This window comes from Anabrus simplex, chromosome 7 (genome assembly GCF_040414725.1).
Source record: "Anabrus simplex isolate iqAnaSimp1 chromosome 7, ASM4041472v1, whole genome shotgun sequence".
Taxonomy (NCBI): domain Eukaryota; kingdom Metazoa; phylum Arthropoda; class Insecta; order Orthoptera; family Tettigoniidae; genus Anabrus; species Anabrus simplex.
Window position 1 is genome coordinate 98917793 of NC_090271.1, and position 24427 is coordinate 98942219.

The 24427-nt window shown below is 41.9% G+C and overlaps 1 protein-coding gene across 1 annotated transcript in view; it reads left to right on the forward strand.

Moving 5' to 3' along the window:
* The first annotated feature begins 1109 nt into the window (after window positions 1–1109).
* The window catches only part of Ssk (Snakeskin), a 53877-nt gene continuing 30559 nt past the window's right edge, over window positions 1110–24427 (forward strand). The window contains exon 1 of the mRNA XM_067151225.2: window positions 1110–1263. Within this exon, the coding sequence (XP_067007326.1) occupies window positions 1210–1263 (54 nt within the window). The 5' untranslated portion in view covers window positions 1110–1209. The remainder of the gene's footprint in view (window positions 1264–24427) is intronic.

Consider the following 24427-nt stretch of genomic DNA (forward strand, 5'->3'; position numbering starts at 1 on the left):
CCGCCATATGGGACGCGCCACGTGGGAGTATCACCTCTCCCCCTGCTACGCCAACGTTGTAGGTTCGGGATAAGTTGGACGTAACTGACACGAAAGTAGTGAGTGATTGCTGGTCCAAACAGGTCGTAACAATGGCAGAAGGGTACTCGAAATGAAGAGATAGGCTAAGTTAGGAATAAACTCAATGGACGAAGCTTCGGTGGTGGGGTCATGGGAGACGAATAGCCATGGATGGTAAGAGAAGAGGGACACTATGACGAGGATGGTTAGATTCAATTTTTAACGAGTTAATGATAGAGGTATGGAACTGAAGGATGCCACAAAGCTAGCTGCAAATAGAGGATTGTGAAGTTCTTAGTTCATTCACAAAGGCTCCAGACTGAACGTTGAAACGCATACCGTAACAGTTAATGAATGTTCTGTGAAAAAATCTTCAATTTCTAAACATTTCTTCCTGCAATGAAAATTTGAACAAATTAAGCATTTGTTGAAAGTAGGTTCGCCGTCTAGGGATAGCGCACCTGCCTCTCATTCGAGGCCCCGGGTTCGATTTCTGGTCAGATCAAGGATTCTTACCTGGATCTGACGGCTGGTTCAAGGATCACTCAACCTACGTAATCACAACTGAGGAACTATCTGACGGTGAGATAGCGGTCCCGGTCTAGAAAGCCAAGAATAACGGCCAAGAGGATTCGACGTGCTGATCACACAACATCTTGTAATCTGCAGGCCTCAGGGCGAAGCAGCGGTCGCTTGGTAGGCCATGGCCCTCCGGGGCTGTTGTGCCATGGTGTTTGTTTGTTTGTTTATTTGTCTGTTCGTTTGTTTGTTTCAAAGTAGGCACTGATCAAAGCACGCCTCTAATTCTGTCACCTATAGAACTAGCAGCATACTACTTAAGGTAAAAATGTTACGAGTCGCCGCATGGAATTCGCGCGTTAATCTTGGCTGATTCACAGAGTTACGACACATGGTCCATCCTATGGAATTAAATACGATAACGCAGGCAGGTAATGGAAAGAGAATGTCGTGTGCGCTTGCGCCATTACCTGATAAAGAGGCTTTTGAACCAAAAAGTATACGCCCTAATGTTATCGTAATAGCTACGTTATCTATATTTCACATAGAGTTTTGTATCATCGTGAAGATCGGGTCTGTGTGTGTTACGCTGTGAAATAAGTGCTGTGAATTCACAAATTAGTCAACAGGATGACTGCCAATCCAGCATTAATAGCATCTATTTTCATCAAAGTACTGAAACTGGTAAGACAAACTAACTGTTTTGCTTCAACAGAATTATGGGCTTAGGTTAGAGATAAGACTCGACACTTTTGTTCTGAGGAAATTTGCCCGCCCCGAAGAACTGCATAGGTATACGATGTTTGTGGTAACTTAGAAGAGTAAAACAAAACTATAGAAAATGATGGTAATTAGGACGCCTAGAAACAATGTCAGAATAGCCATTTTCAAAACGACGAAATTAAATTATTTATCTCAAAAGTTCTGGGTAATGTTCTGCTACTTCCAATGCACGTATCTTACATGATGTTTATCTTTATGAAGTATATTTGATGTTACTCAATTTGAAAGCTTCAGTTCTTTGTGGTCATGTCCTGCTCCATGGCTAAATGGTTAGCGTGCTGGCCTCTGGTCACAGGGGTCCGGGTTCGATTCCCGGCGGGGTCAGGAATTTTAACCTTAATTGGTTAATTTCGCTGGCACGGGGGCTGGGTATATGTGTTGTCTTCATCATCATTTCACACTCATCACGACACGCAGGTCGCCTACGGGAGACGAATCAAAAGATCTGCATTTGGCGAGCCCAACTTGTCCTCGGACACTCCCGGCACTAAAAACCATACGCCATTTCATTTATTTATTTATTTGTGATCATATACTTAGTGCGAGTCTCATAAAATCTGTATGTCACTGCACTAGTGTACATCTGAAGTTAATTCAGGAGATATTGGACCCTGACTTTTTTCTAAATCGCAGGGAGAGTTTTCAGTAGCGTAGTTGGTTAGTGGTTGCTCCTCTGTTCCCCAAATAACGGGACCGATTCAGGTTGATACCTAAAGGTATTTAAAAGTGACAAAATCGGTGTCGTTTCCTTCCGAAGTGTTAAAAAAAGCTCGTCGGCGCAACATCTGTAGCAGCGGAATGGATGTTAAAACACTTTTTTTTTTTTTTTTTTTTTTTTTTTTGCTGGTGGGTTAACGTCGCACTGAGACTAAGGTACTAATATACAGGCCTACAGGTTTTACGGATTTCGGCGACAGTGAGATGGGAAAGAGCCACGACTAAGCAGGAAGCGACCGTAGGCTTGCATTTGTCTGGTGTGAAAATGGAAAAATGAAAAACCATCTTCAAGTCTGACAGTGGAGTTCGAACCCACCCTCTCCCAATTGCTAGATTATTATTATTATTATTATTATTATTATTATTATTATTATTATTATTATTATTATTATTATTATTATTATTATTATTACAGAGTTACTAGTCCATTTTCCTTATCAATAGTGCATGGCCTACTCTGATTGAGTGCACTACGGTTTAGAATTCGTTAGGATGCCTACAATCGATCCCAGGCCAAGCGGACGGAAAGCTATATTCTAAGTTCTTTCTGTGCCTAAGGATGTTTGTCCAGTTGTACTTCAAAACAATAATCACCACTATCTGTTTGAGTCAAACTACTTTGAGCGTTAACAATTCATACAATGTTTAATCAATGTGTTCTTTGTAAATTAATACTACGAAACATAACTGCTGGGGATTTCTGTTCGAGCCTGCAAGGCTGTACATCCGAGTTATGAATCTCACGAAATGAAATTCAGTTTTAGAGAGTAAGTCTGTCCAACTCATTGGCTGAATGGTGAACGTTGAGTTCTTCGGTTCATAGGGTCCCGGTTTCGATTCCCGGCCGGGTCGGGGATTTTAATCGCCTCTGATTAATTCTTCTGGCCCGGGGATTGGGTGTTTGTGTATGTCCCAACACTTTCCTCTTCAGATTCAGACTACACACTGCAGTACCAACCACTACAGAAACACGCAATAGTGATACTCGTACATCCCTCTATATAGGGTTGGCATCAGGAAGGGCATCCGGCGGTAAAACAGGGCTAAATCCACATTATGTATGACACAGTTCACACCCACGACCCCCACAGGTGTGGGAAAAGCGGTAGAAAAAGAAGGACAATAACAGAGTGTAAAACTACGAGCACTTTCAGACATCACGACATTATTAAGATCACTTATAACCTTATAGGTTTCGTAGCAGCCAAATAGGGAACGAGTATTTCTACTGATGTTACAAGAACCGAGCAGGTGGACGTGCGGTTAGGGTAGCAGAGCTGTAAGCTTGCATCCGGGAGATAGTGGGTACGAACCCCACTGTCGGCAGCCCTGGAGATGATTTTCCGTTTTCCCATTTTGATACCAGGCAAATAGTGGAGGCTGTACCTTCACTACGGCCACGGACGCTTCCTTCCCTCTCCTAGACCTTTCCTATCCCATCGTCGCCATAAGACCTATCTGTTTCGATGATATGTAAAGCAGTTTGAAAATAAAACTTAAGTAGTTTTCACCCTCTCTTCCCCTCTGTAGGCTACCGTTAATCCAAATTTTTCGCCACTAGTATACTCGCTCCTTAAGTGGTACCTTAAATGAAATTAGTGCTCAACGTTAAGGCATAAGACCTATCTGTGTCGGTGCGACGTAAAGCAAATAGCAACGTTAAAGAGTCGAATCTAGGCGCAGTCTATTTTCATTGAAGTTTTCTTAAATGCGAGAGACGTGTGTTGATTGACTGCCACGTTAAACAGCTCCCTGCTAGAGAAAATTTCTGCCACTCCTACATAAAATGAGGAAGCGTACTTACTCTTCTTCCTCTTATTATTATTTGACTTCTCTCAACTTCCCGGGGTCGGCATTTGGTATAGATTTAGCCTAGTTTTGCAGCCGGATGTCTTTTCTGAGACCAGACCTACAGTATACCAAGATGATTGCGTGTTCCTGTGATGGTTAGTAGTGCGTTGCGATTTATGTAAATGAAGATATGTATTAAGATGTCCACAAACCAAAGTCCCCGAGCTAGAAGAATTAACCAGACACAGTTGAAATACCCGATCCCGCCGGTAATCGAACCGGGGCCCTCTGAGTCAAAGGCTAGTACGCCGACCATTCAGCCAACGAGCCAGAAAAATTGAAAATACGTTAACACGTATTATTATTATTATTATTATTATTATTATTATTATTATTACAATTAAGTTGTATGCTGAGTACCCAGCCCGAAGGTTGATTGTATCCCCAACAGCTCCATATTCGGCTTCATAGCCTACGTTTTACTAGAGTAATACTAAGGAAATGGGGAGTGAGGTAGTTTCTCGTTGCTTTCCTCGCCGACCCAGAATGTGTTAATGCATAATTATCAGTCTGCCGTCCGGCTCCATGGCTAAATGGTTAGCGTGCTGGCCTTTGGTCACAGGGGTCCCGGGTTCGATTCCCGGCAAGGTCGGGAATTTTAACCATAATTGGTTAATTTCGCTGGTCCGGGGGCTGGGTGTATGTGTCGTCTTCATCATCATTTAATCCTCATTACGAAGCGCAGGTTGCCTACGGGAGGCAAATCAAAAGACCTGCACCTGGCGAGCCGAACTTTTCTTCGGACACTCCCAGCACTAAAAGTCATGCGCCATTTCACTTCATAAGTCTGCCAAGCTCAGTGAAATGCGTACACTAGGCCTACTACCGACCCTAAGAGCTACACCTTCACGCCATTCACAACAGGAACTGGCTGCATAAGGAGTGGCATTACTAGAATTGATCATACCATATTTCAATAATGTTCATGTTGTCAAAGCTAAGGATGAGACTGAGACGGTGTCCTGTCAATCGCCACTAGTGCCAATCACTCCCAGCTTAAAATGAGTGACTATCACCCCCAGAAGGGGTTCGGCAGGCCAGCCACGTACTGGGAAAGTGTTGCACTGACTCTGCACGTCCATCAGATGTGTTCAGGTTAGGTTAGGTTAGCGCTTCCCGATAATGTTCGTTGAAACTTCCATATCAAGCACAACTAAGAATGCACTAAATAATTATGACCGGAACACTATGACACTCAGAGCGAAAATGAGAGGAAGTGTGGCTAGCAGGTAAGTGCAATTTTTGTAGTGAAAGAATAATCCTGTGGAATTCCCGTGGTTGTTCGAGCGGTCTTTGTCTCAGGAGAGGGAGCCGAACAGTGAGTCACGAGTAGGTGTAAACAGCTAATGGACTGGGAGCGATTGACACTGGCGGCGAATGTCATAAATGAGACAGACGGAGTAACAGATTTGTTCTAATCCATACCAGATGACATAGTATATATTATTGTACTATATTTTGTAATGTCTGTTGTAATTGGAGTGCAACTCTGTTACAGACATGTGTCATAAATAAATAAATAAATAAATAAATAAATAAATAAATAAATAAATAAATAAATAAATAAAATAATAGTGCATTGTAAACACCGTCTCACCAAAAATGAATCTAGGCTAACAACTAAATTAGTAGGACATCTATTCTTGACCGGCTCTCTGGCTGAATGGTTACCATAGTGGTAATCGATTCAGAGGTTCCCGAATTCGATTCCAAGATGGACTGAGAATTTTAGCTGTCAGGTTAATTCGTGAAGAGGATTTACACCATACTGCCAACCACCACAGCAGCGAATAATAGTATAAGAGTCTACATCCTTCCACGTCAGGAAGTAAGTAAGTAAGTAAGTAAGTAAGTAAGCAAGTAAGTAAGTAAGCAAGCAAGTCGGCTTTATTCGTGGCGAAGTTAGGGCTGAAGGCCCTCTCTTACACTTAAACACAACATTTCCGGTCGTAAAACTGGGCAGGTCCACATATTTTCCACAGATCGCAGCTGCGACCCGCGATGCCCTGCGAGATTACATTCAGGGCGTCACACACTTGTCTGCTGTAATAATCGATATGCAGCGGCATTCAGTATTATACAGTAAGTAGGAACATGAGTAGAGTAGGCTAAATATCGAAGTCGATATTAAATCTGTTCGGAAGCTAAAATACCCAAGGCATATGGCTCAAAATACTGAACATCCGGTTAACAACAGAGCGATAAACAACAGTAACCTATTTAGAAGAACAAATATATTGTTTCTCAACAAAAAGTGCAAAGAAGAAATGCAAGAAGAAGATCAAAGCTTTTGAAATGTGGTTTAGCGGACAGCTACTTCGAATACCAAGCCATGTTACATAACCGTATTAAATAAAGAAAATGAACTAGTCAATACTTTCAAGTACAGGAAGCTAGAATAATTCGGGCATATCATGAACAATGGAGGAAATTACCGAACATTCCAGCTCGTCACGCAAGGGAATATATTCGAAAGAGAGAGAGAGGATCTCCTATTTAAGGAACCTGGAAGAATGGTAAGGAATGTCTTTCCCAAACGCAACGACCAAGCCTGAAATCGCCATGATGACAGACAATATCCGGAACGGACAAGGCACTAGACGAAGAAGTAGGCCTATGTCTTCATTCTCACGTTTGCACAGTCCCTTCCTCCTGATGATATCTTCAACTTCTAAGGGCCACGCTTCTTCCAATTTCTCCCTAGGTAGGCTAAATTATTCCAATTTCTAATTCCTCTTCCTATAAACGAATATTTGCCCCAATTTGTCCTTTAGAATTCCAACTTTATCTTCATAATCACATATCATTTATATATATACGATTATAAGAAAACAACGGTCCAATAAGAACTGCCTTGCGGAACGCGCTCTTAATCATTACAGGATCAGATAATGCTCCGCCTACTCTCATTCTCCGAGTTCCATTTTTTAGAAACTTAGCCACTCTTCAATCACTCTTTTGTATAGTCCAATAGCCCTTATTTTCGTCAGTAGTCTCGCATGACCTACCCTGTCAGAAGCACTGAATAGGTCAATAACGACACAGTCCATTTGTCCTCCTGAATCTAAACTATCTGCTATATCTTGCTGGAATTCTGCAAGTTCAATCAGTCAATACTGATCTGCATTTAGGGCAGTCGCCCAGGTGGTAGATTCCCTATCTGTTGTTTTCCTAACCTTTTCTTAAATGATCGCAAAGAAATTGGAAATTTATTGAACATCTCCCTTGGTAAGTTATTCCAATCCCTAACTCCCCTTCCTATAAACGAATATTTGCCCCAATTTGTCCTCTTGAATTCCAACTTTATCTTCATATTGTGATATTTCCTACTTTTAAAGACATCACTCAAACATATTCGTCTACCGATGTCATTCCACGCCATCTCCACTGACAGCTCGGAACATACCACTTAATCGAGCAGCTCGTCTCCTTTCTCACAAGTCTTCCCAGCCCAAACTTTGCAACATTTTTGTAACGCTACTCTTTTGTCGGAAATCACCCAGAACAAATCGAGCTGCTTTTCTTTGGATTTTTTTTTTTTTTTCAGTTCTTGAATCAAGTAATCCTGGTGAGGGTCCCATACACTGGAACCATACTTTAGTTGGGGTCTTACCAGAGACGTATATGCCCTCTCCTTTACATCCTTACTACAACCCCTAAATATCCTCATAACCATGTGCACAGATCTGTACACTGGAGTTACACTGGAATAAAACCAGAACTACCTTCTATCACATCAGATAGTAATTTCGCAAACATGTCTAATACAGAAAATGCTTTCCTAGACTTTTACATGCAACACATGCCAAGGTGACTGGCCTGTAATAAAATCCGCTTTATATTTATCAAACTTTCCTTTGTACACTGCGCCTACTATAGCTACTCTCCATTCATTTGATAACGGTATAGCTCCTGCAATGTAAACAGTAATCAAATAAGTACTTCAGATATACCATATGTCAAACCATTGCCTTTCGTGTATCACCCGAAGTCCGCCTCTATGGTGTAGTGGTTAATGTGATTAGCTGGCATCCCTGGAGGCTCGGGTTCGATTCTCGGCTCTGCCACGACATCTGAAAGTGGTACGAAGGCTGGAACGGGTCCACTCAGCTTCGTGAGGTTAACTGAGTAGAAGGGAGAGGGGGGGGGGGGCGTATACGATTCCCACTTCAGCAATCCTCGAAGTGGTTTTATGTGGTTTCGCACTTCTCCCCCAGGCAAATGCCGGGATGTTACCTAACTTAATGCCACGGCCACTTCCTTCCCTCTTCCTTGATCCCTTCTGATCTCATCCCTCAACAAAATCCCTGTTTAGCATAGTAGGTGAGGCCACCTGGGCGAGGTACTGGTCCTCCTACCCAGTAGTATCTCTCCGACCCAAAAGTCTCGCGCTCCAGGATACTGCCCTTGAGGCGGTAAAGGTGGGATCCCTCGCTGAGTCCGAGGGGAAAACCAACCCTGGAAGGTAAACGGATTAAGAAAGAAGGAAAGAAAGAAAAAAGAAATATCACCTGGAATCTTATAAATTCCAGGTGATTTTGTGGATTTTAACTTTTGTATATTTTTGTAAATATCTTTAAATGTCAGTACTTTTCTTTCAGTCAACTGTTCTACCCGGACATTATACGTATGTCCAACTATCTTAACATACTGCAGACTAAACACTTTTGCCCATTGTAAATTATCACATACCTCTACACTTTCCGTGGCCATTTATGATTCCTGGAATGTCCTTCCTGGAATTCAATTTTTAACTCAAACACACAATGCCACGTGTATTAATATTTAATGCCGAACAATTAAGAAAAGAAATGTAAATGTCTGCCGGACAAACAGACAAAATTCTAAAATGCACGGCATGTGCTGGACGGATGGTATCTCTAACAGCTGCTCGGAAGCAGTTAACTGTAACAGTCGGCAAGATATCGGGTTGTATATTGTTTCACAATACCTTATAACACGACTATAGGGCTCTTCAGAAGACTTAGGAGACGAAAGCAAAGAGCTCACTTTCATTCTTAAGAAAGTCGTTCTATTTATACGTAATAGATGATACGACCTGGTCGTTACTCAAACTTCCACTCCTTGGAAAAATGCTTCACGATGTAGTGACGTAGCGGGTGATAAAGAGGAGTCATGTTCCGATAAGGCTATCTCTAAGCCAAAAGAATGCCCTGTCTTACTATCCCGCAATAGAATAACGGTGTCGCAGCTTTATAAAAACAACCGTGCGGCTCCATGGCTAAAGGGTTAGCCTTTGGTTCCAGGGTTCCCGCCCGAATTCGATTCCAGGCAAGATCGGGAATTTTAACCTTCATTAGTTAATTCCAATGGCTCGGGGGCAGGGTGGGTATGTTGCCTTAAGCATTAGAAATCATCCTCGGTAGGGTTCCATCAGTGGCGTAAAGTTAAGGCATGCAAGGGCCTTATGGGCCCGCAGACTTCCCCAGAAAAGTACAGTAAATGAATAACTAACTTTCCCCAAATGCCACTCTGCGCGGGAAAGGTGACATCATGATGTGTTTGTAGAATAGGCCGAAAAGTTTTTTTTTTTTTTTTTTTTTTTTTTTACAGTGCGTATGTATAATAATAATTGTCAAACGGATGCATCTGCCTGCAAATTTTTTTTATTACGGATGTTGAGTACAAGAGAGCTGTTTCTCATAATACGAGCGGCACGCTCTCTCACAAGTATCTTTCATTTTTCGTTTCACACTATTTAGGGTAAGTTGAATCAGCCATTTCTCAGCGCGTTGTTCTTTTCTTAGTGCCCAGAATTTCTAAATTATTTCTGATCTTCGTTTCCTCTCATCTTCCGAGATAATAGGTTTGGCGTTTAATGTAGATTTGTCTTGGAACCTTATATTTTCATCTTTAGTTATTACTTCAGCTGTGTCCGACTCGTTGGCTGAATGGTCAGCGTACTGGCCTTCGGTTCAGAGGGTCCTGGGTTCGATTCCCGGCCGGGTCGGGGATTTTAACCTTCATTGGTTAATTCCAATGGCCCGGGGGCTGGGTGTTTGTGCTGTCCCCAACATTCCTGCAACTCACGCACCACACATAACACTATCCTCCACCACAATAACACGCAGTTACCTACACATGGCAGATGCCGCCCACCCTCATCGGAGGGTCTGCCTTACAAGGGCTGCACTCGGCTAGATATAGCCACACGAAATTAATTAAAACTTCAGCTGTTCGATCGAATAGTGAATCTTCTGGTAATTTTTAATTCTACTAGGACTTTTTCAGTTTCTCTAAACCAGTTGGGTTTTGTTTTGCGGTTACGGAAGAAGTCAAAGAGTTGTTTGGTTAATCTATTGAGAGGTCATTCAGAGAAGATGATCCTTAAAAAGTATCATTTTTCGCATTAGTATCTGAGAGTTTTCAATTTTCTTTTTTATTATTATTAAGGAAATAATGAGAATTGGTACCAAAATATCATATTTCAGACCTAATTATCCCTCTCACTATTGTTTCAACATAACCATCATTTTCGAAACAAACTAATAAAGAACTACCTACAAAATACTTAACTTCCATAATAAAATCTATTAATAAATTCATTTTCTTCTACTGTTATAGTAAGATCCTTTAAATGGATGGAGAATGCATTAAAGAATCTGCTGTAGTTAAATGTATATTGTATGTGTTATTGATAGGTTTTTATACAATTTCTTTGATGGGTCCATTATATATAAATTTTAAATTTGTATTTGCGGCTCTGGGCCCCATCCTCACAGATACGCCGGTCGCCTAACTCACTCGAAAGAACTGCACCAGGCCTTTCCAGAGGCCATACAACAGTTTATTTTTTTGTAAAACAACCTTCCCGGTACTGAAATATATTATTCAACTACGGTTATTTTAACGTTAGGGAAACTTTTCGTACAGAAATTGACAATGCTATCATTTAAACAAACATGTATAATCTACTTTGCCTGATTCCAGTCTAACGCCAGGTCAATTTGCAAAATGTCATCTAGCACCAAGGTATTTCGCCCCCATCTGACAATGTATGTCACATACGTCTGGAGCAATGACAAAGGAATTAATATGGAGTGTGGTGATTGTTGTTGCAAGGGGACAAGATAAAGAAAAAAACATCTTCTCAACCCTAGAAAGAAAAAGAGACCCAAGCGTTTGAAGAATTAAGGTATCGGTTACAGGAAGGAAGAGTATCGTGAAATCATCTCTAGACCTTCCCTTAACGCACCTCCTCATATTTGCAAACAAATGTTAATGTCTAGAAAATTCTACCATCGTCGTCGTATGAACAAATAACGCAACACACAAAATGGGAAGTTAGTTGTTTTGTTTTCGTTTTACTAATTTGTCTCGGGCACTTTCCAGTAACATTAACATTTTTGTCGGTCAGATAAGTCATCTGCCTTGAGACTTAGCGGATTATCTTTTTTCTTACAACTCGGTCTCAGCGAAGGACCCCACCTCTACCACCACAAGGGCTGTGACCTAGAGTATGAGACTTTGGGTCGGGGGATACAACTGGGAAGGGGCCAGTACCTCGCCCAGGCGGCCTCACCTGTTATGTTGAACAGGGAGCTTGTGGGGGGATAAGATCAGTAGGGATAGACAAGGAAGAGGGAAGGAAGCGGCCGTGGCTTTAAGTTAGGTACCATCCTGGCATTTGTTTGGAGAAGTGGAAAACCACGGAAAACCACTTCCAGGATGGCTGAGGTGGGAATCGAACCACCCTCTACTCAGTTGACCGCCAGAGACTGAGTGGACCCCGTTCCAGCCCTCATAGCACTTTCCAAATTGGCAGAGCCGGGAATCGAATCCGGGGCCTCCGGAGGTAGCAGAATATCACACTAACCACTACACCACAAAGGCGGATTCCGTGCAGATTACAATCTAAAATCCAACATTCAAGACTTCTTAGAAAACAGATTCAAGAAATCCGTTGGTTTTACAATATTATGTCTCTGTGAATGCTCTCTAGAGTCAACCCATTGAATCGACTTTCATTTGTTTATTGTCAGTTTCTCTTTATTTTATTAAAGTTCCATGGGGAGTTCTAACCTGCAGTAATGTCCGGCTCCATGGCTAAATGGTTATCGTGCTGGCCTTTGGTCACAGGGGTCCCAGGTTCGATTCCCAACAGGGTCGGGAATTTTAACCATCATTGGTTAATTTCGCTGGCACGGGGGCTGGGTGTATGTGTCGTCTTCATCATCATTTCAACCTCCTCACGACGCGCAGGTCGCCCACGGGAGTCAAATCAAAAGACCTGCATATGGCAAGCCGAACATGTCCTCGGACACTCCCGGCACTAAAAGCCATACGCCATTTCATTTTCACCTGCAGTAATCCCCCCCACACTTGGCTACGTCCCTGTACCGATACGAGGCTGACGTATTTGAGCACCTTCGTATACCACCGGACTGAGCCAGGATCGAACATGACAAGTCGGGGTCAGAAGACTAACGCCTCAACCGACTGAGCCACTCAGCTTGGCGAAACATCAGAATGAAGGAACGACCTTCGACACTGGAATCGTCTGACGTTTCGCGACGTTAGATCCCAGCAAAAAACAAATAAATAATTACAACGATAACTTGAATATTCCCTGTACCGTAACACTATGATTTAACTTACAGTAAATCGAAGGGAACAGTGACATCACTAGCTGAACATTGTAAATATAACACCAAACATATCAATTTATACTGAGTCCGATTCATTGGCTGAATGGTCAGCGTTGAGGCCTTCGAGTCAGAGGGTCCTGGGTTCAATTCAAGGCCGGGTCGAACATTTGAATCTCGTTTGATTAATTCTTTAAGCTCGGGGACTGGGCGTTTGTTTTGTCCCAACATTCTCCTCTTAATATTCAGACAACACACTACACTACCAACCAACACAGAAGTACGCAATAGTGATTACAACCCTCCAAGTAGGGCTGGCATCAGGAAGGGCATCCGGCCGTAAAACGGCGAAATCCACATGTATGATACATTTCGCACCGGCGATCCCACAGGTGTGGGAAGAGCTATAGAAAAAGAATGATATATTCCTAATTTATACAGAATTTACACGATATCGGAGTCTTTTCTTGAAGCAACTTATTGAGAAACAGAAAATGTTCTATCAATTGCTATCAATTCCCCTATTTACAAACGAATAATTACCATGACGAATATAAGAACAGTTTCCATAGTTTGGTTTCTGCGGTCTACGTTTTATTTTATGAGAATGATCGGTCCTGCTTAGTCGACTATTCAACTCTCCCCCAATTGTTACAGGAATGTGTGTTCATAACCCTTTCAGACCGAGTACGCACAATTGTGCGGGTTCGTATTTTGTTTATCCCTGACCGTGAATATACCGGTATCGATGAGAAACAGTGTATTCCGTACCTATGCATTTTATGAAACAAGTTCAAAAGAAACCCATAACCACCTCCTTATAAAGCGCAAATATGATATTTTAATTTTAAATTTAATTACTTCGCAGTGTTCTCCCCAGAAATTTTCGTCAGCCGGGTTGCAGGAATGAGTGATTTCAATTTATTCTCCTCGGGGTATTAACAATAATAACAATAATAACTGCAAAACTGAACTGTTTTAGGGTTATCACGAACGAGATATAACGGAGTGTTTTGAACTTCTCGTGTTCTAGAGCCCGTTCATAATCATGTAGCACCGGGGCTTATTACACGGTTGCTGTGGAGTGCCATACGGGTATGTGACTTCGGCACTAATCCAGACATCACTCACACACGACGCTACGTGACAGTCAAGCTGTAATTAATGCAATTATGCTGACAATAATAAAGATTTATCATTTAAATAAACAGTTTTACAGTATTTACAATTTAATTTGGAGCATCGAATGACTCAAATATGTATTAATATTATGTAATTAGCACAAATGTTGGCCGGACTGTCTGTAAAAACGGTACGGCAGCGCGCCCATTAAAACGGTCCTAGGGACTTGGAAATCTATTTCTTAATTAGTGAATATAGTCTGGGCTAAACTAAGCTAATTTTCAAAAGGTTATAGATTTCGTTTCAAAACTAAGGGGTCAAGGAATATATAACACGCGTTTGGTATCATATCAGTGTTATCAGTAAGGCAGGATGATACCTGTTTAGAGATAACTTTAGAATCTAATATGATAAGGTTATCTCAAAGAGACCCAGCACGAAACACAACTAACTGACGCTGCTTTCCCCAATAGTAGTGGGAAAAGTCACAGCTATATGTGGTAGAACATAACTAAAAAATACTTCTCTTTAAGGGAATCTTCTGAAATATGTACGAGGGTTGGGGCAAAAGTCATAGCAACTTTTTTTTTTCTTGAATATACCCGTCCGGCTGGAAAAAGAGACATATACAGCCGAAAGGACAAGGTGTTAACTATATGTGTGGACAATGAATAGCACTGAAATATCGAACACACTAATTTATTACGGCAGTATACAGGGCAATATGGCCTTCCCGGTGCAAAAGAATGACAACACTTTACACATAAAGTTGGCATGACAAACCTGGGCCTAAAGACCCTCAAAGTAGTCCCCTGCTACTGACACCACACGCTGCCAACGATGTGGGAAGCGCTGAATACCATCTGCCTCAGTATTTGCCGCACCATGTGTGAATCGGGTCACCTGTTGGGGCACAGCATTAGCAATGTCCTCTCGTGTTGCAAACCGCCTACCACGTAGTGGTTCCTTAATCTTTCGAAGGAGATCAAAGTCACAGGGCGAAATGTCGGGAGAGTACGGTGGGTGCTCCAATTCTTCCCATCCCCATCGTCGCAGTAGCTGCCCTACACACACTGCTTTATGTGGTTTTGCATTGTCGTGCAGGATTATTGCACTGTCCACAAGATCCGGACGTTTCTCCCGAACGCCACGTCGTACCTATCGCACCATGAAGTCCCTGTAGTACTGTGCGGTCACTGTTCTGCCATGTGGAACAAAGTGGCAATAAATGACACCCCTGACGTCATACGCGACGGTCACCATCAATTTGACTGGGGAAGGATTCTGACGGACCTTCTCCCTCCTTGGTGATCCAGCATGTCACCACTCCGCAGACTGACGTTTCAGTTCTGGTTCGTATCCCCTGGCCCAAAATTCATCGATGGCGATTATTCGTGACAAGAATCGATCGCCGTCCTGTTGCCAGCGTGCGAGGTGGTCGGAGCATATTGCATAGCGCACCCACCTTTGAACTTCCGTCAGTGCATGCGGTACCCACCGCGATGCGATTTTGTGCAGTTGCATCTCATTACGCAATATCCTGTGGACGGTGAGATTCTTGATGCCATTTGCCCTCTCTAACTCCGGTAGCGTCCATTGTCTGTCTTCATCCAGGAGCTGCTCGTTGACAGCACGTGCCACGTCGGTCCGCACACTGACAGGCCATCCAGAACGTGCTCATCACTGGTTGACGCACGTCCTTGCTGAAACTATCCTACCCACCGTGCTACTGTACGGTATGGTAGGGCATTATTCCCAAGGGCTTCCAGTAATTCACTGTGACATTCCATCGCATTTCTCCCTCGGAGAACGGGTATTTTGATGTAAGCGCACTGCTCAACACGGGTTACTTCTATCTCGCACGACACTCACCAACTGACTGATTTCACAGCCCTCAGTGCGCTACTACCAACTATCACAGAGCCATCTGTTCTGCATACACACTATGCCTGCAGAACTTCCACACGACACATACGCTTGTGATCTGTTTACATATCTACATGGAAAAAAAATAGTTGTCATGACTTTTGCCCCAATCCTCGTATTTTATTTTGAAAAGAATATGTTAATATAGCTTACATGGTAATTCAGTTTCGGAACACAAGACAAATTAAATGAGTATAAATAATTTATCTCGTATTCGCTTTCAGCTTATAACGGCGTTATACCCTGATAGGGCTTTTACAAGAGATTCCATTTCATACGAAAAAACTTCAACTACCTTAAATCACATCAAGGTGTATAATTAAAATTCCAATTTCCCTGTGAATTACGTGGATTGAAATTTTTCCAAGATGGCTAGTATGTAATTGCATGGATACAGAATTGACATTTCACAGTTTTCCTCCTTATTAAAGAGGAAACCGGGCGAGTTGGCCGTGCGGTTATGGGCACGCAGCTGTGAGCTTGCATCCGGGAGTTAGTGGGTTCGAATCCCACTATCGACAGCCCTGAAGATGGTTTTCCGTGATTTCCCATTTTCACACCAGGCAAATGCTGGGGCTGTACCTTAATTAAGGCCACGGCCGCTTCCTTCCAAGTCCTAGGCCTTTCCTATCCCATCGTCGCCTAAGACCTATCTGTGTCGGTGCGACGTAAAGCAAAAAAAATCTCGTTGTATTTCCCTTTAATATCATAATACTGATATCACTGCTACGACCTACAATATAGCACTTGTATGTATGTATGTATGTATGTATGTATGTATGTATGTATGTATGTATGTATGTATGTTTAGTCCTCAGCCCGAAGGCTGGTTGGATCCTCAACAGCTCTGCCATCAGCTGTCATAGATGGCCTAGGCATCACTGAAGAGGCGTACTAGGGAAATGAGGAGCGAGGTGGTTTCCCGTTGCTTTCCTCGCCGAGCCAGAGTTGCTATTCCGTATCAGTCTGCCAAGCCCACTGAAATGCATACACCAGCCGACCTTATGAGCAACATTTTCACACAATTCATAGCAGGAACTGGCTGCATAAGGATTGGCATTACTAGCATCGCTCATACCTCAGTCACTTTCATATTGTCAAAGCCAAGGATGAGACAGAGACAGATCTATGAAAGTAACAAAATTGCTCTAGCCTATACCAGAAGACATAGTGCACTGTAAACACTAGGTCCTGCCAGCAAAGGCATAATATTGCACTTACACAACACAAACGGTATATACGGTATTTCAGATTGGTTAAACCACGATCGAACAATAAAAAGTAATCATTATGCTTAAATCATTGGCTTAAGTAAATAACATAAAAACAGATCAACCAATTCTTCGAGAGCAAAATGTTCTTCACAATATAAGAAAACATACGTTGTTGCCTTGCATGAAGGAAAGTTATGACAAGATGAGTGACTTAAAAGCGAGATGTAAAGTGTAAATCCGAGGGACTGTGATATCTTGCCCTGTTGAACATTAAGGAATCGCTCCTTCAGAGGCTGTGGTCGAAATCAAGCAGGCTTGCAGTTTTATATGACTGCTGATATCATGACCATGCCCATAGGACATTATTCCATTTTCTGATTCCCATATGACGGGATTCGAACTGCGGCCGCGTACGTGAGAAACCAATAACTACGCCACTCAGCTATCAAGCCCCAGGATGAAATAAGAATTGGAGAAAAATGCCATTAACATACTCTCAAAAAAAAAAAAAGACAACTGAGATCAGGGAGATTCTATGGTCAATTGACAAAGCTAAATTGTTGATAGACCATGATAAACTAAAATCTTATTTCGTTTACATACGTCATCTGCAGGCACAGTTAATAACTTATTTGTAATCACAATTCCCTTGTGTTATTCACGAACTTCACTATATTCTAAGTGTTGATACACCTACCATACAATCGGCCACTGAAACAGACAAGACGAAAATACGTGTTCTAGAGATCAAACGAAGTAAGACTTTAGGAACACGCTGCTACCGTATCCACTCCCGATGAAGAACAGCCACTTAACATGGGCAGTGACGAAGCAAATGTCATGTATGAATAGAGATCGGTTTGACCGGACTTGTCAGTCTGTGCTCTGAGGCCTTTGTATTATTTACTTCGCGTTTGTTATCATGTCGTTCACTTACGGAGAGTTCACGGATATACAAGTACGCTTAGTATACGGACTGGCAAACGAAAATAGCCGTCATGCATGCCGCGTTTATCGAGAAAGATACCCAATGAGACAGTTTGAATGAATGAATGAATGAATGAATGAATGAATGAATGAATACTGATCTGCATTTAGGGCAGTCGCCCAGGTGGCAGATTCCCTATCTGTTGCTTTCCTAGCCTTTACCTAAATTATTTCAAAGAAATTGGAAATTTATTGAACGTCTCCCTTGCTAAGTTATTCCAGTCCCTAACTCCCCTTCATATAAATGAATATTTGCCCCAGTTTGTCCTCTTGAATTCCAACTTTATCTTCATATTGTGATCTTTCTTACTTTTATAAACGCCACTCAAACCTATTCGTACCGGGCGAGTTGGCCGTGCGTGTAGAGGGGCGCGGCTGTGAGCTTGCATCCGGGAGATAGTAGGTTCGAATCCCACTATCGGCAGCCCTGAAAATGGTTTTCCGTGGTTTCCCATTTTCACACCAGGCAAATGCTGGGGCTGTACCTTAATTAAGGCCACGACCGCTTCCTTCCAACTCCTAGGCCTTTCCTATCCCATCGTCGCCATAAGACCTATCTGTGTCGGTGCGACGTAAAGCCCCTAGCAAAAAAAACCTATTCGTCTATTAATGTCATTCCACGCCATCTCTCCGCTGACAGCTCGGAACATACCACTTAGTCGAGCAGCTCTTCTTCTTTCTCTCAATTCTTCCCAACCCAAACTTTGCAACATTTTTGTAACGCTACTCTTTTGTCGGAAATCACCCAGAACAAATCGAGCTGCTTTTCTTTGGATTTTTCCAATTCTTGAATCAGGTAAGCCTGGTGAGGGTCCCATACACTGGAACCATACTCTAGTTGGGGTCTTACCAGAGACTTATAGGCACTCTCCTTTACATCCTTACTACAACCCCTAAACACCCTCATAACCATGTGCAGAGATCTGTACCCTTTATTTACAATCCCATTTATGTGATTACCCCAATGAAGATCTTTCCTTATATTAACACCTAGATACTTACAATGATCCCCGAAAGGAACTTTCACCCCATCAACGCAGTAATTAAAACTGAGAGGACTTTTCCTATTTGTGAAACTCACAACCTGACTTTTAACCCCGTTTATCAACATACCATTGCCTGCTGTCCATCTCACAACATTTTCGAGGTCATGTTGCAGTTGCTCACAATCTTGTAACTTATTTATCACTCTATAGAGAATAACATCATCCGCAAAAAGCCTTACCTCCGATTCCACTCCTTTACTCATACAATTATATATATAAGAAAACATAAAGGTCCGATAATACTGCCTTGGGGAATTCCCCTCTTAATTATTACAGGGTCAGATAAAGCTTCACCTGCTCTAATTCTCTGAGATATATTTTCTAGAAATATAGCAACCCATTCAGTCACTCTTTTGTCTAGTCCAATTGCACTCATTTTTGCCAGTAGTCTCCCATGATCCACCCTATCAAATGCTTTAGACAGGTCAATCGCGATATAGTCCATTTGACCTCCAGAATCCAAAATATCTGCTATATCTTGCTGGAATCCTACAAGTTGAGCTTCAGTGGACTAACCTTTCCTAAAACCGAACTGCCTTCTATCGAACCAGTTATTAATTTCACAAACATGTCTAATATAATCAGAAAGAATGCCTTCCCAACAGACTGGAGAACCTTTGAAACCATCGATCGACATCTGAGAGAAACAGGTAGCCCACCACCGATCCAGCTCTAGAAAAAGAAATCGTGGAAATGGTGAGTGACAATCCGGTTCCCAGTACGTGTCAAATCGCATCCATTTCATCCACAACGCGTTCAGGATCTGTTACCTCCCGATTATCGAAAAACGCTGGAGCACACGATATAGGTCCTGTACCTAAATGCTAAACATCCGAACTTCTCTAGAACGATTATTTTCACAGACGAAGCTTGCTTCTCTCGTGACGTGATAAACATGAATAATGTGTATTGTCCGCACCACTGTCCGAAGAAATTTCCCATTCCGTACTGGAAGCTGGATATCAGTAACAATTTTCGCTAAATGTATGGTGTGGAACTGTTGGAAGCTTCTCAAATGGCCCGTGCTAGCTGCCAAATTATTTGAACTGATACAGCTGTAGTAGATCCCTCGAATATGGGCTTCCCTGTCTGTTGGAAGAAATATAGTTAAGAACGAAATCCATTATGTGGTTCATGCAAAAACGCACTCCAGCGCATTTCACTAGATAGGCGAGTTCGATGTGTAATACGGCAGAAAGAGGGGGTTACGGAATTGGCAACCGAGGTCCTCAGACCCGTGGGATTTCTTCCTGTAGGAACTTGCGTGTACGTTGAAGCTCTTGCGTACGACAGAGGCACTGAGTCGGCTGCTGAGAAACTTAAACAACGCATTGAGAAATACTTGTGCGGGAGGGTATTTTTGGAGAAATTCCAAGTGACAGCACCAAAACGAAGTGAAGCATGTGCAGAAATGGAAGGAAGCCACATGAGCATTTGCTCTCTGTACTCTGAAACTCTTAACATGTTCAGTAAATGTCCTTCCTTAAGACATGTCTGTTGCATTTACCTCTGGGTGAGTATTTCTTGTTCACTATTCCTATGTAGACCTACTCTTACATTTTATCTGATGCTAAGCTAGCATAGAGAAAGTTATCAGACGTACTCTTTTTCATGAGTGTCTACTCTTCTACTCTCCGTCCTTTTCTTTCTTCAGTAGAGGGCTTTTTCTTACACAAAGTTTATTAACAAACAAACAAAAATTAAAGGAATATACAGCGGAGCTGAAGTAAGGACGTTAGTTAATCAAAACATTTCTAGTAAATAGCGTAGTTACTAACAGCGAGTCATTCTTATACAGCTCATCTCATTGGCTACTAATCAATTCATTTAAATATTGAGACAATTCAATTATGCAGGAGAAAAGAGTTATTTGAAAAATCCTGAGAGAAAAGAATATTAAAGAGTTCAGTGAAGCATTATCAATTCAGAACAATTATTAAGAGTGAAGTGCACAACGGATTTAGTGAAAAACTTACTGCTGACTCAGGTAATTTTAGAGACTCAAACTGTATGCAGGTCAATAAAGATTGTTTGAGAGACAAAGAGCTGTGTCATAACATTAGAAGTTCTTCAAAATTAGTTGTATTTTGAAAGCAAAATTATTACTAGAAAGTATACAGTTTATATGAATGATGATTTTAATTAGGATTTATTTTTCTTCTCATTGTTGATGATAGAAGCACCCTCTGGTTACGTTCCCATGGTTCACTGAAAAATGTATTTTTTTTTTTTCACTTTGCCGATATTGCAACCTTAAGCAAAAATGATGTCATGTACTAATGATGAATTATGTCATTTTTATAATACATTATTTTGTTCTGCAATGCTGTTTGGACTTACGTTACTAGTGGCCGTCTAATAATAGTAAGATATTGTTAATTACGCCTTATTTTGTGTACACATGCACACATTAGGTTTTCCTAGAAAAGGGTGGGTAGGCCAGACCGCTGTATAATTTGTTTTTCTAAGGTCTTGTTATTCCAGTTGTTGCTGCGCCGTAACCGTTTTGAGTAGCGACGAAATTGAAAGTTTTTTATTCCAAAAGTTGAGCTATGGCCATCATTTATAAAATCATCCTGTATAAAGAGTATATAATGCTGTGTAGTAGTAGTAGTAGTAGTATTATTATTATTATTATTATTCTCGTATCAGAAACATACATGTTGTACACAGTTATAATTACTATATTACATTTGCCCAAAACTTGGCCACTTCCAAAGCATTTTTTGATGCTTGATATAGTTCATCTTCTGTGCAGGAGGCTGGACATAGACGACACTGGAGCATATGTTGGACTGTCTGGTCTTCTCCGCAGTCACATTGGATTTTTTCTTGATCTATATAGCCCCATCTTGCCAAATTAACTTTGGATCTGCCAACTCCAGATCTCAGTCTATTCAGGGACTTCCAGGTCATCCATTCTTCATTGTAGCCAGGAGGTAGAGTTTCAGAAAATCTTATCCAGCCAGGAGGAAGGTAGGATGTAGCCCTCCATAATTGCAACCTGGCTTTTTCAGTAGTGGTTCTAAGTTCCTTTGAAGTTCTGAGAAAACTCTTCCTTGACTTTAAACGTTGCAGATGCGGTGCATGCCCATATAGAGGGTGGGTCCTTTCCTGTTCCACTGTCTTTCTTTCCTTGTTCGCAGCTATTTCTCTTCGAACAGAAGGAGGTGCTATTCCTGCAAGGTGGTAGAGCCATTCAACTGGAGTGGATTTCAAACAACCTGTTATAATTCTGCAAGTTTCATTGAGAGCTATATCCACCTGTTTGGCATATGTTGAATTATACCAGACAGGACACGCATACTCTGCTGCAGAATAGCATAGTGCCATTGCAGAAGTTCGGATGGTTTCAGGTTGGCTACCCCACTGTGATCCGGCCAGTTTCCGTAAAAGATTGTTCCTGGTGGAGACTTTTGATTTGCAGTTCATGCAGTGCTTCTTGAAAGTAAGAGATCTATCAAGTGTCACTCCTAGATATTTTGGAGACTCGCAGTGTTCCAGTTCGACTCCTGACCATACTATCTTTAACTTGCGAGTGGCTTCCCTGTTTCTCAGATGAAAAGCACACACTTGTGTCTTTGAGGGGTTCGGTTTAAGCTGGTTTGTGCTGTAATATCTAGAAAGATCATTAAGGGCATCCGTGAGGGTGATCTCCACTGTTTCAAAATCTCTTCTCTGAGTGGCTAGGGCGAGGTCATCAGCATACAAGAAGCTACTGCAATTGGGGGCTATGGGTTGGTCGTTTGTGTATATATTGAACAGAATTGGAGCCAGCACACTTCCTTGCGGAAGACCGTTTTTCTGTAGTCTCCATCGACTACGCTGTTCTTGGAAATCAACAAAGAACCTGCGATTCTGCAAAAGAGTGGCGATGAGTCTTGTTAGGTTAAAGTCCTTGGTTAGATTGTAGACCTTCACTAATAGTAGCTGGTGGTTGACAGTGTCATACGCTGCTGATAAGTCAACAAATACCACTCCTGTCACCTTACGAGCCTCAAACCCATCTTCTATAAACTGTGTAAGGTTTAATAACTGTCCAGTACAGCTTTTACCAGGACGAAATCCAGATTGCTGAGGTATAAGTAATGGGTCAATTACAGGTAATAGGCGATTTAAGATCAATCTTTCCAGCAGTTTGTAAAGGTGACATAGTAGCGCAATTGGTCTAAAATTCTTTGGATCATTCCCTTCTTTACCAGGTTTCAGCAAGGCAATCACTCGGCTCTTCCGCCATATCTTTGGAATTTGGTTTCTGCTCAAACAGTTATTGAAGAGTTGGAGAATCCATTTCTTTGTCATTAAGCCAAAGTGTTTAATTTGCTCAGTTCGTATATCATCCAAGCCAGCTGATTTTCCATTTTTACTCTGTTTGATAGCCTTCTCTAATTCTTCCATGCTGAGTGATGATGTTAGGTCGTCGCTCTCTTCATGCTCTTCTCTTTGCAGTTTCGGTTTTTGTGATTTGTGGTTTGCCTTCCCGTTCAGCAGTAACTGATGTGCTATTTGGTTAGCAGTGATATTATGATGTGCGGTGGTCTTGGTTGGATCATTGCTTAGACGTCTCAGAAGTCTCCAAGCTTTATGACTGTCTCTTTTCAGGTCCAAGTTTTCAATAGTTTGTATCCACTGATCCCTTTTGGTCTCTCTAATAGAGGAAATAAGCTTGTTCCCTGCTTCCACAGTTACTTCATTGAAAGGATTTTCTTCAAATAAGTTTTTGTATTCTGCAAGTAGTGTGGCTTGATCTGAAGTAAGCCCGGGGATATAAGATGTTCGACAGCCACGGGGGATAGACATCCTTGAGCATCTCTTTACAGCTGTGGTGAAGGTGTCATAGTAACTGGGTACTGGTTCTATAGCAGATATTTCAGCGTCCAGTAATTCCGCAAATCTTGACCAGTCTGCCTTCTTAAAATTAAACCTCCTCCGAAAGGATACCATCTGAGGTCTTATAGCAGCAAATACTTGGCACATTATTGGTCTATGCTGTGTATTGGGTATTGGGGAACAGACAGATTTTACACATTGTTGGTTGATATTGCTGCTGCCAAATATGAGGTCAGGATTGTAAGCTCTTCTCCACCTGCCACTGTTAAAGGATCCAGGTAGTTTTGCATCATGGATTAAAGTCAGCTGGCTTATTTCTGCCCATTCTTGTACTGCTGTCCCATTCTCATCTTCATGGTCATAGCCCCAGAGAGGACTATGGCTGTTGAAATCACCGATCACAATTTGCACATGCTTGTTTCCGAAATTGGATGGTAGGTTTACAGTGAATTGAGCACCAGGTGGTTTATAAAGGGATGAAATGGTGCAATTAGCTGTTTCTACAGTAAGAATTTCAATGTTGTTTTCCTCTGTGAATGCTGTGGATGAAATCTGGAAATCTGGATGAACAAAAATAGCACTTCCATATTTATCATGAGGTCTTTCAATGGCGAGACGCATTCCATCTATTTTTGGCCTGCGAATATCACAACCTCTATGTGTCTCCTGTATGCACAGTATGTGGCACTGGTGCTTCCTGCATAGTTCTTGTAGCAGTTCTTCTTTGGCTGGTGTAATGCCTTCTATGTTAACAGAGATAATCGTT